The sequence below is a fragment of the Zingiber officinale genome, chromosome 3B (genome assembly GCF_018446385.1).
Source record: "Zingiber officinale cultivar Zhangliang chromosome 3B, Zo_v1.1, whole genome shotgun sequence".
NCBI classification, from domain to species: Eukaryota; Viridiplantae; Streptophyta; class Magnoliopsida; order Zingiberales; family Zingiberaceae; genus Zingiber; species Zingiber officinale.
Genome location: NC_055991.1, coordinates 130,738,315 through 130,753,756, shown reverse-complemented (window position 1 = coordinate 130,753,756; position 15,442 = coordinate 130,738,315). Strand labels below are relative to the sequence as shown.

The 15,442-nt window shown below is 40.3% G+C and overlaps 2 protein-coding genes, 1 long non-coding RNA gene and 1 pseudogene across 3 annotated transcripts; 2 read left to right on the top strand and 2 right to left on the bottom strand.

Moving 5' to 3' along the window:
• The first annotated feature begins 2,503 nt into the window (after window positions 1-2,503).
• On the top strand, window positions 2,504-5,321 carry LOC121967759 (ABC transporter G family member 12-like). The gene is made up of 8 exons (XM_042518180.1): window positions 2,504-2,798; window positions 2,891-2,970; window positions 3,054-3,518; window positions 3,581-3,706; window positions 3,798-3,929; window positions 4,018-4,575; window positions 4,664-4,771; window positions 4,867-5,321. The coding sequence occupies exons 1-8, from the start codon at window positions 2,561-2,563 to the stop codon at window positions 5,221-5,223; spliced, it is 2,064 nt and encodes a 687-aa protein (XP_042374114.1). The 5' UTR covers window positions 2,504-2,560; the 3' UTR covers window positions 5,224-5,321.
• Window positions 3,821-6,730, bottom strand: LOC121967760. Its single transcript, XR_006107838.1, has 3 exons — window positions 6,366-6,730; window positions 4,854-5,234; window positions 3,821-4,780 (listed from the first exon to the last, which is right to left on the bottom strand). It is a non-coding gene; the product is annotated as an uncharacterized LOC121967760 (long non-coding RNA).
• Window positions 6,731-6,852: 122 nt separating this feature from the next.
• On the top strand, window positions 6,853-11,314 carry LOC122055241 (annotated as a pseudogene).
• A 228-nt stretch (window positions 11,315-11,542) lies between these two features.
• LOC121967758 (protein trichome birefringence-like 11) lies at window positions 11,543-15,217 on the bottom strand. The gene is made up of 4 exons (XM_042518179.1): window positions 14,602-15,217; window positions 14,095-14,484; window positions 12,923-13,081; window positions 11,543-12,739 (listed from the first exon to the last, which is right to left on the bottom strand). Exons 1-4 carry the CDS (start codon window positions 15,045-15,047, stop codon window positions 12,364-12,366), a joined length of 1,371 nt encoding a protein of 456 aa, XP_042374113.1. The 5' UTR covers window positions 15,048-15,217; the 3' UTR covers window positions 11,543-12,363.
• Window positions 15,218-15,442: the final 225 nt, after the last annotated feature.

Sequence of the window (15,442 nt, the reverse complement as noted above, 5' to 3'; positions counted from 1 at the left end):
TTGTTGACCGACGCCTTGTAGCCTCTGGTGACGCTGAACCACTGGTCGAAATCGATCTTCAAGTAGACCTCCATTCGCTTCTTCCAGTAGGGAAAGTCGTCCCCATTGAATAGCAGAGGACGGACTGTGATGAAGCCTTCGATTTGAGACAGTTTTTACCTTGCACACACAAAAAAACAAGAAGTCCCAAGACTTGGTCTTAGATTAGTAGTGTGGTATTTAAATAAAAAAGTATTTAAGACTGAATTAGTGTTGCAATAATTCAGATTAATTACTACGAGAAAATTTCTAAAAAGGTAACGATACCAGTTTGGATTATAACGTAAAACTGAAAATCGAAAAAAAAATTGAAAAAGAATTTCACCCCCTTATCTGATTGGTGGTTGCACCAAATCAGAGTGGTACCTGCTCTGATACCACTTGTTGGATCGAGAAATTCACTAGAGGGGGGTGAATAGCGATTTAAAAATTCATTTAGAGTAAGCAACGGAAAAGTAAAATCATAACGCTAACAAGAACCGTTTTACTTGGTTCGGAGCCTTTGTCGACTCCTACTCCAAGGCCTGCACTCGTTATATACTTTCGTTGGACAATCCACTAGCAGTTTGAAAATGATATTACAAATGAAAGTACATAAATACATAGAAATAAAATACCGACAACAATTAAGTAAAGAGAGAGCAGCACATTGTCGGAGAAACTTCGTAGCGTCGCAGGAGCACAGCGCAGTAGAGCAAACATTGGAAGACGTTGTTGTGAGTTATATATTGCTCCAGGGCTCACCCTTCTTATATAGGAGGCTCCGGGCGCCTAGAGTGTGGCGTAGCTCAGCCAACCGTAGAGCTCCACGTGGTGAAGCAACGAGGAGGATAAAGTTTGTACTCTGGGCTCTCGGACCCCATTTTTCAGCAGCTTCAACTCCCTGCAAGAAAATGTTAGTTCGAAACACAATGTAAATTATATTACCCTGCAAAATAAAGTGTTAGCACAGTTATAATAATCAAACATAGTATTAATTAGATTCTGTCTCATTGAGACCGGAATCTAGTCAAGATCTCAACTTAGAGTTCCGAAATAATTCTAAGTTGGATCAGCGCCTACGTTTCCTAATCGGGAACGCGTCCTCACCAAGTCACTCTCCTCCAGTGACTTACCTTAACTTACCTGCTAGACGTCCGGTCAGACCATCGATCTGTCTGGACTTTGTGTCAGCTATCAGGTCAGTCCGTCGACCTAATTAGACTTCATGCCAGACGTTCGGTCAGCCCGTCGACCTGTCTTGACTTCGTGCCAGCTATCAGGTCAGTCCATCGACCTAGCTGGACTTCATGTCAGACATCTGGTCAGTCCGTCAACCAGTTTGGGCTTCTCCTGCACATATAGTTAAAGTGTTTAGATCACAATAAAACTAACTTAACCTACTTTATCATTCATCAAAATCTAGATTAGACCGTTAGTGCTAACCGTACCAACAGTATTAAACTGCTTTATCATGCATTGAATATTGTCATAAGTTCGGTCAGAAATCCATGTGACGCATTGAGCATGCTAAAAGTCTGTTTAATCAATCATTCGATAAAACTATGTGCACTAAAGATTCATTTGGAAGTAGATATGCAACTAAGTCTCTTAACTCTGAGTGGCTTTATGGTCGGTCGTACGTGAAGGACTTTACGAAGTTAACTCCCTCGAACCCAGCTGGCATTTCATCTGGCCATGCATATATGGAAATAACTATGAGGCTATAAGCCTTGAGCCTGGCCGATTTGTCATTTTGTTGAGCACACACAGAGAGATTTATAAGATAAAGTGACTCAAGTCCAGTCGGTCTTTCATCCAGCCGGGCACATATAGATTTATGAGGCTAAGTGCTTTAGGTCCGGCTGATCTTTCATCCGACTGAGTGCATGTAGATTTATAAAGCTAAGTGCATTAGGTCTGGTCGATCTTTCATCCGGCCAGGTGCATGTAGATTTATGAAGCTAAGTGTATTAGATTCGGCAGGGCACATATAGATTTACGAAGCTAAGTGCATTAGGTCTAACCGATCTTTCATATGGCCCGGTGCATGTAGATTTATAAAGCTAAGTACATTAAGCCTAATCGATACTTCATCCTCCCAAGTGTAGACCGCTCGGGCTAATCCAAAAATCCTGATACTAAGTCGACCACGAAACTAGATAGGAAATACACTCCTGTTAACTAGATAGGAAATACATTCCTGTCTTTATTTTGACTACCACATCACCTTAACTTTGACTACTAGATCAGCTTAATCTCAACCACCAAATCACTTCCTAAATCCGTTTATTATAATCAGTATCATTAATATTATGATAATTAACCTTATAATCTTTTATTGATTATGATAATTAATTAGATCCATAAAAAAAAAATTTCCGGGATAATGCAAATTCCACCAACTAGCTACCCTCATTAATGCTGTCCGTCTCTCCATATCTAACTCTCCATCGCCTATGTACCAATATATTTGCGATCCATGTTGCTCCCGCTCAACAAACTCATTTATTACATTGGCAAGGAGATCAAGAGAGAATCGATGGAGATAGAAGTACGGGCCTTGTCCAGGGAGGTTCCACGGCAGTCGCCGGCTGCCGACGCAGAGACGGCCTACTTGGTGTGGGAGGACCTGACGGCGGTGCTGCCTAACTACGGCAGCGGCCGGCCAGTGAAGAAACTGATACGGGACTTGAGCGGCTATGCGGTGCCCGGCCGGATACTGGGCATCATGGGGCCTTCCGGCTCCGGCAAGTCGACTCTTCTAGATTCGTTAGCAGGTCAGGTGCCCCAACCAATTATAGCAATTGCTGCTTTTTAGATTTGGTTAGTTAATTAATTTTCTAGTACGATCGATCTGTTTGGGCTCCAGGGAGGCTCGGAAACAACGTTGTTTTGCATGGCAGTGTGCTGCTCAATGGGAAGAAGAGAAGGTTGGATTACGGCGCAGTGGTAAGTTCTGCTAGCTGCATGTGATTGTTGTTAGATTCGCTTTATTTTGGTGAATTCAATGAAGTATTAATTGACACTGGCAGGCATATGTGACACAAGAGAACGTGTTCCTGGGGACCCTCACCGTCCGAGAAACCATCGCGTACTCGGCCCACCTTCGGCTGCCGGGGCACATGAGGAAGGCGAAAGTGGCGGAGGTGGTGGAGGCAACGATACATGAGATGGGGCTGCAGGAGTGCGCCGATCGGACGATCGGGAACTGGCATCTGAGGGGTATTAGCGGCGGGGAGAAGAAGAGGCTGAGCATCGCGCTGGAGATTCTGACACGGCCGAGGCTCCTCTTCCTGGACGAGCCCACAACCGGACTTGACAGCGCTGCCGCCTTCTTTGTGATGCAGACGCTGAAGCAGATGGCGGTGGACGGAAACAAGGCCATCATCTCCTCCATCCACCAGCCCAGCAGCGAGGTCTTTGGCCTCCTCGATGACCTCTGCCTCTTGTCCTCCGGAGAGACCGTCTTCTTTGGAGACTCTAAGTTAGCCACCCAGGTGAATACTGTCAAACTCAGAGAGAATAAGTTGTAGAAATTTAACGGATTTGGTGTTTGTAGTTCTTTGCAGATGTTGGATTTCCCTGCCCTACAAGAAGAAATCCTTCAGATCACTTCCTCAGATGTATAAACTCTGATTTTGATCACGTAAATGCCACAATTAAAGTCTCATTGAAGTTACATGGGGTATGAATATTGATTTCTACATCACCATGCACTTCCTTTTCTGAAAAATCTTACATAATCATTTTGGTGTTTTGTTCTTATGTTCATCAAGGAAGCAGAAACATCTTCAGATCCTTTGTCAAAATTAGCTACTGCACAGATTAAAGGAATCCTCATTGATGCATACAAATGCTCAGAGTATGCCATGGATACCAAAAAGCAGATTCAAGAGATATGCAAGATTGTAAGCTTCTTATTTATAACTCAAATTCACCTTTTTTCGTAGCTGTAAACAAATAAAAACATTTTCTTGTATTTTTCTTTCATTGAAGGAAGGACTCACAGTTGAATCAGAGAAAGGTAGCCAGGCCACTTGGTGGAAGCAGCTCACAATTCTCACAAAGAGATCCTCTGTGAACATGTCCAGGGACATTGGATACTATTGGCTAAGGATCATCGTTTATATGCTGGTCTCTGTGTGCGTGGGCACCATTTTCTTTGATGTTGGCACGAGCTACACAGCCATTCTAGCAAGATCTTCTTGCGGGGGCTTCGTTTCAGGCTTCCTCACATTCATGTCCATCGGCGGCTTCCCATCCTTCATTGAAGAGATGAAGGTCTTCAAACGTGAAAGGCGCAATGGCCATTATGGAGTTGCAGTGTACACACTCTCCAATTTTCTGTCTTCAGCACCTTTCTTGGGGGCCATAGCTCTCTCCAGTGGTTCAATAACATACTACATGGTGAAGTTTAGGACGGGCTTCTCTCACTTTGCTTACTATACTCTCACTCTCTATGCTGGCATTGCTGACATAGAGAGCCTAATGATGATTGTGGCATCACTTGTGCCTAATTATTTGATGGGTATCATAACTGGAGCTGGCCTCATTGTAAGCAACTCTTTTACAGGCATTTGGGGAAGGATCATATATTTATGCACATTGTGTAACCACTTTGATTTTGCATTCTAAATTTCAGGGAATTATGATGATGACTGCAGGCTTTTTTCGATTACTGCCGGAGCTTCCCAAGATTGTTTGGCGATATCCTGTTTCAATTTTCAGCTACGGATCATGGGCATTGCAAGTGAGAAACCTGCCATTGTATTATAGTTAGTGCTTAGAGTGGAAGAGTCTGCAGGTTCATGTACTCACCACATTCATCTAACCTTCTGTGCGTAGGGAAACCTCAAGAATGATCTGATCGGACTCGAGTTTGACCCGTTAGTACCTGGAAGCCCCAAACTGAGAGGAACATACATAATCGAACACATGCTCGGGGTCAGTTTGAAGCATTCCAAGTGGCTAGATTTGATGGCTTTGTTTGTGCTGCTCATTTCATACAGAACCATCTTCTTTCTCATTCTGAAGCTGAGAGAGAAGGCATCTCCACTCTTTCAGATGATGTATGCAAGAGCTACTGTAAAGCAGGTGATAAAGAAACCTTCCTTAAGGAAGAGGCTGAGTTCAGTGTCATCAAGGTACCAACCACAGCATCCCATGGCTTTACAGGAAGGTCTCAGCTCTCCTCTGCCATGATAAGTTGATAACTAAAACAAATGTAAGACACTATAATCAAATTGTATGAAACAGACTGAATGATACGATTACTTTCAATGTGCAACTCTTATATATTATCATAAACTTTCAAGGTCATGCAATTTAATTGTCTGAGCAAAGTTGTTCAACGTAGTCATATGGGTCTTGGTTTCTGTTTATGAAACAAACATTACAACAAACATCGATATCCTTGTTTATCCACATACACTCCCAATGTCTCTTTGAAATTAGTTGTAACAAGTCAGTCTAACAAAATCTTCCATATCCTTGTTTTTTTTTTTTTTGGTTCACGGTATCATCGAGAACACATGTAACGCAGATCACAAAGTTTAAATTAGCATTACACATATAAACTCATGGTAAGCCATTTCTTTTTCCCCGGATGAATGATTTTGATTCCCCAAAAGCATAACCGTATGTAGCTTATAAAGTTTCTGCACAATACACACTCACTGTTTTCACGACTTCCATCAACAAGAGGAACAATGTCTACCTATATGCTGCATCCACCTCAAACATATGATGAGGAGCTTTGGTGCTTCAAAATTTAACTCCTCAATGGCTTCCAAGTGGAATGGTATGTATTTCCAACCAACTTGAAATATGTTTTAGTACAACTATTTTCCATTGCATTGCTGCCGTACTCTCCTTATTGGTGCTTAATCTATAGGGATATTACTCAGCTACAAATGCAACAAACATCACTGACTGACTCAGATTCTTGAGCAAAGGGGTAGTCCTTGTGTTGACTGCTACAAATCACAAAAAAGGGTCCTCTGAACTTCACGCCATTCATATAGCTTGCCTTACCAAAAGCTATTATTCAACATACAATTTAGTGTAGGGTAAGTCAATTGCTTGGTTTAGCTACTACAGCCAAGGCATCAAGGTACTAATTTGCAGGGGAAGCTCAAAAGAAAGCACGCTGATTCCTACAGTATGTCCCAGAATGAAGGTTCAACTACGCCGCAAGCACAGAAAGTAGAAAGCAAGTAAAACCCTAAAGTTGAAATTATTGACTAATCAGGGATGCCGGCAATCCAAAACGCTACCAACCAAGTAAAATCCCTAGCGAAATCTCGGAACAAAATTGAACTGCGGGAGGACACTAGAGTTCTTACGGAAGGGTTGGTGGTGTTGTTGACGGTGAAGAGTGAGATCTCGTCGACCATTGGGCGGAAGATCGCAGGGGGAGAGCTGCAAGGTCCATTACTGGTTGAGGTAGAACCTGCTGATGTCGGAGAAGGGAATCCCAAGGGTGAATCCCTCCTGCGGCCGGACCATCGCGTCGTCGCACGGGCCGAAAACGCCGTTGTGGTCGCCGGCCTCCGCCAGCCCAGCCATCAACAGCATCGCCGCCGTTCGATCTCGATTACATGCTCCTCGTTCTCGATCGGATTCTTCGCTCACTTCGTTTCCTCTCCGTGATCGATTCGATGGAGTGAGCGATCGACGAAGAAGCAAGCGGGCATTTAAAATTAAAGTATAATGTTACATTTAATATTATAATTATTAATCAACCAAACTATTTTCCCTTTTTTAGTTAAGTCGGGCACTAATTTGAACCTCCACGTTTCAATATCTTAACCGTCTCATTGCTGTAAGTAGAAATCCTGGCCGTCCGTTGACATCTGACAGCTCTTTCCACGCGAACCTTGGCCTCTTTCCTGTTCTTCTTTCTCTGCGTTCCTCGACCACTGCTCGCCTCGCTCCGGTAAATCGTGATCTCCTCCCCTCGATCGCCTCCTTCCTTCTCCAGTTCTTCCTCCGGTAGGACTCCGCTTCTGCTTCGACGATGTATAGATCGGCGCCTAGGGAACAGGTTAGGAATTTCCCTTTTCCGTTTCAGGTCTGCTCTCTTGATCAATTCGATTTTTCGTAGAATTGATAGGGTTGAACTCGTTGTTAATGCGTGATCTTGTGCTTATTGCTAAATATTGAAAGTTTTTGTTGAGAAAATTGGGCGTTTCATGTTATAGAACGATTAGGCCCCTTCTGGAATATGAACTTGATCTTTATCAAAATGGATGTAACATTTCTCTGAAATTTTAGAGGATGCGTGCGAAGGGACACTAAATGAAATATTAAAAAACACTTGAAAAAGGAAAAATTTTGTCTCCAATTTTGTTAAGAGATTATAGGAAGAATATAGTTAAACGTATCACCTGGTTAAAATTAAGAAATGATAATGGTTGAAATACAAAAATATGAAGAAATTGCGAGTAAGAAACTATACAATTCTTAATATGCTACCACATCCCTTGCAGAGTATATTTGATGTTTATATCATGATTCGTCTTAGCATGTGATAATGTCTGTGTTACTAAATATAATTCCCGGTGCACACACTAATGTTTGATGTAAGAAACTTTGTTTTGTTTGATGTGATTCTTAGTAGAGTCTTTCTTCTAATGTTTTCTATTCTATTCTCTCTCTCTTTTGTTATGGTAAGATGTCTTTTAGTTTTGTATTCGATCTCTGGTTATTTTTCAATACTTTAACTTTATCGTGCACACACTAATGAATACTAAAGTATCTGTCTCTTTGAAAATCCAAATTATTTAGGTTCTCGAGTATGCATTTACATTAAGAGACTCTCTCCCTTATAAAAAATTAATTTAATATTATATTTGATCTTAATCAAAAAGTCAAGAAAATTATGTTTTCTAGCGTCGCCGGCCTAAGATTTTTCTAGAAATTTCTCTGCTCGCAGTGTTGTCAATCTTAACATGTGGGACTAAAGAGAACCATGACAGTATATATTTTTAATGAGAAAAATTTTCAATAATATGTCGCTAAGTTTCGAACTCTAGATACCTGATTGATTAATTAGAAAAATTCTTAATAATACGTCGCAACTGTGTCTCAAACTCTAGATGACTAATTGATTAATAAGAAAAATTTTCAATAATACACCGCAGTTGAGTTTTGAGCTCTAAATCCCTGATTGATACGTTTGTAAAAATTATTAACAATCTTAAAATTATTTTCAGTGTAAAAAAGAAAAAGGACATTTATATAATTTAATTTTGGGTTTCACTAAATTAATTGAGAGTTAGTTAGTAAAAAGTTTAGATTCTCAATAAAATAGTAAGACAAAAATTTGGTCAGGTGAAAAGAAACATTCCCCAATAATCCTAAAGTTCCATCATTGTGTACCAAATTATAAAGCATTATTAAATCTTCAAAAAAAATTGTGAAAAATGCTTTGCTTTGCTGATTGCTTCTCTCAAGTGTTTACCTTATAGTGTTCATGCAGAACTGGATATTTGCTAATTCTTTAATTCGCTTGATGATTTGGCAGCATTTTCATCATAGGAGTGAAAGGTATGATGAGTATGAAGAAGACTACGATGAATATGAGGAAACATCAGAACACGAAAGAGAAGAAGAGCCCAAACCTCGGAAACCCACCAAGGAGGAACAAAATTTTCTTAAATTGAGAGAACAACTGAAGGACCAGATTAGAAAAAAACTGAAACAACAAAATACAAGTGCATCTGGTGGTCATCTCAAAGTCAACAGAATAAAAGAACAACTGATGATAACAAGTGAGTAATTCCATATTTATTCTTGATCAAGTACGTCTTACATAATTTATGTTTTAGACTTAAGAAAATTCATTCTTATGCATATTGTAATACCTGACCTCTGTAATTTGATCTGGAAAATACTTTTCTGTTAACATCTAAGTTTTAATCTTCCATGCTTATTTATTTCCACTTTAGTCATTAGAATCTAGTCTATTATGAAATTGAATAGTTTTGACATTATTATTATTTTTGTCAATGTCATATTTCTCTAGATCTGGCTCCTTCTTTGACCCTTCGTGGCCTGTTATTGCTTCAAGAGTTATTGAGGAAAGCAAGTCCATTAGAGAGACAAAGCATATTGTTGCGAATAGGTCAAGTTCTGTTATTGTAAGTTGCGACCTTATTTTTTTTGTTCTCTTCTTTCCATCTGACTGTCAAGGCATTAGTTTGCTTTAAGTAGAATAAGGACTAATAGTATCAGTAAAAGATTAATATGATCCTTGTTTCTGCAGCCGAAAAGAGAAGGCCTGTCCTCAGCGGCAACTATATCAAATCATCAACATTGCCAACAACCAAAAGTTGTAAATGAGGTAGCAGCAATTTGACTTAACCTTGTTGTATGCTATATGTATCACCAACAAGTTCTCGTTATATATGCTAAAACATCTATTTTGCAGATCAAAAGGAAAGCACAAGTGCTAAAAGACATGCGTGATTACTATTTTCTTTTGTCTCATGATGCTGATCTTCCTGATGCAAAAGAGGAGATTAGACCTAGGAGTTCAGCTCCAAAAGCTAGTATGAACACTGTTTAGGTCGACTTATGGAGGAGCACTTTCATTGGTGAATGATGTGTACTCAATGCATTCTGTTTCAATGGCAGATAGCCAGTCTGTTGAACGACTGCCACCAGTGCAGAGCAAGTTGCCAATATACAAATCTGCTAACTCAGCCTCCATTTCCAATGGATTGAGGAAAGCAGATCCAAGCAAACAGATTATGCAAAGAAAAACTTGGCCGACAAGGGAAGCTCCAGCAACCGACCAAATCCAGCTCCAGCAGAGCCAGATTCAGCAGAATCTAAGACAGGCACAGTCAGAAATGCTTCTGGCAAGTCTGTAGGGAATAATATGATGCAGCGTAAGGTTGCCATGCAGGTTGTCGGTTCAAATAGGTCTGCAGAGGTTGTCAGTTCAAATAGGCTTGCGCAAGTTGTAGGTTCAAATAGGCTTGCACAAGTTGTAGGTTCAAATAGGCTTGCACAAGTTGTAGGTTCAAATAGGCCCCCTAGCAAGGTAGCAAATGATCCAAGATTAAAGAAGGGCATTTCAACTGTAAAGCAACAACTTCCATCCCAAAAGCATCATCCTGAACAGAGAAGACCTACACAAGGAACTGATCAAGTTGGAAAAATAGTGAAGCGGCCAATGCCTCATCCAAGACCTCAGGTTCTATTCTCTTTGACCACTTCAATTAGCACAAAATGTGAAAGGGCACAAGTCTTCCTTATCGACAGTCTCATAATTGGCTTCTCATGCCCTCTTGACAATAAATACATGCGGACTTATAACTTTTAATGATGTATTTTGGCTTTGTTGTGTGCTTGTTCATTCCTGGCGGCATTTTTGATTTGATGCAGCATGCTAAACAAAACTTGTCTCATGGCAACTATGATAAACGCCCAAAAAAGAGACCTGCACCAAGGAGTTTAAGCAACGATGAAGAGCTTGATTATCGAAGTCTCATCAGGGGAATGTTTAGGTAAATAATTGGAAAAAAAAAATCAAGTACTTTTGCTGCTTTATTGTGTTGCTGCAGGATGTGGTTGTTGTTTTCTTTAGTCTGCTACTTGCTAATTGAGAAGCAGTATCGAGTTCTCTGGCTGTGCAATAACTCTATTCTCATTTTTTATGCAGGTATAACCCTGACAGGTATGCAGGGGATGATGAAGATGACAGTGATATGGAAGTTGGTTTCGATATGATACAAAAAGAAGAGCAAAGAAGGTATACATTTCCTTACTCTTCATTTGGATTAGTGCAGGTCATGCTTATCCCACTGATTTGCCAACAATCCCTTTCGACAATGTCTACAGCTCCAAGATTGCTAAAAAGGAAGATGAAGAGCAGCTTCGCCAAATTGAAGAAGAAGAAAAGCGGGAAAGACAAAGGAAAATGAAGAAAAAACTCAAGCATGGCTAGTCGATGCCCTAGGGGGTCAAAATGATATCTCAGTTTATCGAACAGATCATCCCTGCCTATCATTCACGACTTGCCCATTCAACGATGACTGTTCGACCATTCGACGAGCACACTCTTGTTTTGGTTTCTGATTCACGTCTTGGAAAACAACTCCAAGCCATCATTGAGATTGATTCATTGATTTAACATTAGTGGAAAATTGGGTTGATGTTGTTGCATGTTCGAACGATAGTTATATTTTATTAATTTCATCATCCTTGTCAACTCGTGTGATTAGGCATTTGTTGGTTTATGTGGAAAATGGAGATGATGGATTCAAAGGATTGAAATCATTTTTCAGTAAAGAAAGGAAGAATGAAAAGATAAATTTCCAGTGAACTCTGCCATCCCTTGTGCCATAGTATTTGCGGTAACTAGATTGTATAGCTTGTTTTGAATGAATCAAATTATCAAATCAAAATTGGGTGTTTTGGTTTACAAAATGCTGGCGTCCTTTCACAATGCCTTGTGTCACGAGGAAAAAACCAGTTGTTAGATATTTGTTTTGGTGTACCAGCAATGTAGTTTGTTAAATACAGATTGCGAATAGGAAATTCTACTAATGTCTCGAGCTTGTTTTTTATGTATCTGGTACAAAAGGAATGCTTTAAAGCATGGATACAAAGTACACGAATGTTGAGATCTTATCAGAAAAACACAAAACTCGTAGATCTCTGGTTAACTTTGTTCAGAAGATTAGTGTCATATAGTTCCAACATTCTGCTCTGCTAACACTAGCACAAATAAATACTTTGATGTTGTAGGTAAAGGCACTGGCTCATCCATCTCTAATTTTGATTGCATGATTTTACTCGTTTCATCTGTAAAATGACACTGAAATTTCACCCCCAGCACCAGAGACTCTTTTCATCTTGAGGCATGCATTCACTTTCAGCTTCAGTTTCCATGTTGAGATTTGTCTCCAAGGAGATGCTGGTGCATCTATCTTCCTCATCATCTAATCCAGCATCCTTATTCTTTCTAAATGAAATCAGAAGCCTCAGAAACAGCTTGTGGATCGTAGTAGATCCATCGACAACATCTGGCAGTGTTGTCACAAAGAGGAACTTCAATGTCTTTCCAATTTGCCCTTTTGCTAAGAATATAACCTAATTTGTATTATGTCCATCTGTATAATGTAGTGTTGTTGCCTTACAATCAGAACGGCAATCACAGTTACAAAATAGGTTGTAGAATGATGAAGTCATAGCTAGTTAGTTAATCAGCAAGCCCTTTGTATTGCAAGCCAGTTGGTTATGTAGCCGATGGCGCGAGTATCTAACCATGTTTGGACCTACAAAACAGAATGGCAGAGCTTTACCTTTCCTGGATGAATAACAACCAAGTTAGGCAGCCGTGCTGAAAGCAGTGGTATTTCGACCAAGTGTAGAATCCCGTTTCAGGATGAGCGTAAAGAGTAGCTCGTTCCATGTGTCTGGAACACCTGGCAGGCACCAATGGCTGCAATCTTGTTTGTAGCGAGGGGCAGTCCTCGAGGGGCCGTAATAAAATACGGAAAGATGGCCATCTTTTCTTCGAGCAGTCATCTGAGTTACATTCAGCAGATCCAACTCAAAATCCTGAGTTGGGTATGAATTTTTCAATGGAAAGTTTTTGAATGGTTCCAACAAATGTGCCCATGCTGCTTCTGGGATCATAGGTGAAACTAGATCAGGAAATGTTTCTGAGTGGCAATTCCCTCCATTTCTCCAGTCGCCGCCTCTACAATCATCCACATTAAGACTACTTAGAACCTTCACATCGAGTAGATAATTGTTATATATAATAAATACAAGGTAAAGAACCTCTAGAACCTCCATTTTTCATCAATTGTTATCTGGTACGATACATAAGAGGGCTGGAGTAGGAAACTGATCCTAAGAAAAATAGTAGATCTGCACAAACCTGAAATGAACAGGAGCATAAGTGCGAAAGATAACATGAGTCTTGCTCCTATCAATTTCTTTATGAATCCATTCAAACAATGTCTGTATTGATCTCCGATATGCATCGTCGACACTAATTTCCATCCTTACATCATTCCCTTCTTGGAAATAGCAACCACTAAACAAGAAGAGCAGGTAATTAAGTGAAATAATATTTGAGTATTCACAGTTAATAATCTCAGGAAAGATATAATAAATGCTATTCTAGTATTCTTTTATTCACAAAAATTTAAAAACCTTGAACTAAATAAGTAAATAGATTGATTTATAAGGTGCCGTCCTTTGTTTTCAAGAAAAAAGACAAATAAATTGATGAATGGTAGATAGGTTTAAGGACTTAACTTAATTGGCTTCATTTTTCTTCTAAGTTATAAGAAAAGAAAAGATACAGACAACATAGTAAATTCCTTTTAACAATTTAGTTCTATGTAGACTAAAATCACTATAATTACTCTAGAACCTAGAGAGAATTATTTAACAATAACAACAACCAAGCCTTATCCCATTAGATGGGGTCGGCTATATAGATCCTTCTATGCCATTGGATTCTATCTCCCTACTATATCATCATCTATATTTAAATAAATTTTATCTTATTTTATTATTGTTAATACGTCTTTTTTTTGGGTCTCTGATGTGCATATTTGTCATTATTTCACATCAATCCCGACTGTCTCATTAATATTTTCTTTTCTTATTTTGTATATCCACACATCCACCTTAACATCCTTATTTATATAACTCTCATATTTTGCTCATGTGCTCAAATCATAGTCCAACATTCAACTTCATATAATATAACAGATCTAAACGTCATTTTGTAAAACTTCCCTTTAAGTTTAGCAATCACATAGAACATTCCACGATCTCTTCCATTTCAACCAACTTGCTTGTATTCTATATAAGACATCTTTCAATTCCTCCATCCTTCTGCAAAAAAGATCCTAATACTTAAAGCTCCTAGTTCCAAATAACTTGTTTATCTCCTATCTTAAGAATTATATTATTATGTCTAATATTGTTAAACTTAAATTTCATATATTTTACAGCTTAAAATCTGAAACTCTAAAACCCTAAACCCTAGAGAGGACTATTCAAGCAAGAAGAAAATACACATAACATGACCTTTACCTTCTGAGAGTCTTCTCGTAGTTCCACCAGTGCCCAGTATTAAAAACAAGCACATCGGCATCTCTCCACCGAGAAGACGTCCAATCGAGGGCATCTAATCTGAGTGTAGTCTTAATTTGCTTTGGTAAACCCGGCGGAGCGCGGCTCTGGAGAACCAGAAATGGTGCCCTATAATACTCAACCGTGCAATTGTACTCTTCAAATTTAAACACTAAGAAGCCCATATGCTTTGTAATTGGGTTGCCATTAACTTCATAAATCGAGGTCTTGTTGGAAACTGCCATGGAAAGCATACAGAGGAGGGACTCCCACTGGTTCCTCCCAATGGAATCACCAACAAACGCCAACCTTCTGTTCCTTAACCACTTTAGCATCTTCTTGGGATCAAACCTAAATGCGATCGAAGATCAGTATGAACCAATAAAATCTTCGCAACATCTGAACAAACGAAGAATGAGAAGAAGAAGATGATGATAAAAGGAAAACAAAGACAGAAATTGGAAAAACCTGAGGAGATTGCAGCGGGCGGGCTGCCACCGCCACTTGGTGTAGAACTGATCGGGCCTGCCGTTCTCGGAGCAACGGAAACCCACGTCCATGAAACCGCAATCCCTGGACTCGTACAGCGGGTACCTCTCGTCCCACACCCACTCCCCCTCGAACCAATCGCATTCCCGGCCGTCGAGGCTCCTCCCTCTCTGCCCGTTGGCAACCACCTTCACCGATCTCCACGCTCCACTCCCATCCCGGCCGCTCCACCACCAGCCGTATTCCAAATGGACGAAGCAGAGCAGAAAAACGAACAGGAGGGCGGTTAAGAGAAAGAAAACTAGAAGGCCGACGTGCTCGAAGGGCTTCACTCGTCTCACCAGCCGCCGAAGTGACTCCATGCCTTCCTCAGCCGGTTCGACGGCGCCTCCGCCATCCCCGGCCCTCCACCTGGGAGAGGACATGGGGAAAAAGAGCGAGAATAGCCCCAGTAGATGAGGCAGAGCTCGCAATCTGCCAGTGGAACAAAGGGAAGGGGGGTTACGTCTTCTCGCTGCTCCGCTCTGAAAATAAAAGCTCGCTTCTTCACTGTATTAATTTAGCTGTGTGGACTGTGTTGCCTTACAAAGAGACTTTGTGGCTGCCAGAAAGGCAGGGTTTTGTCGCTTTTGTCGGGCAGCGAAGCTAGCGGCGAGGCGGTGGTAGTGAAACAAGTGCTAGTTCTCGAGTAGGGACGGTAAGTGTCGTTGAATTTTCCATCTACTGGATGTCTGGATCTATAGAAATTAAGGTAACAGGGTACTGAGTTTATTTTAGTATATTAAAAAAAATATATATGATATATCGTATTAAATTTTTT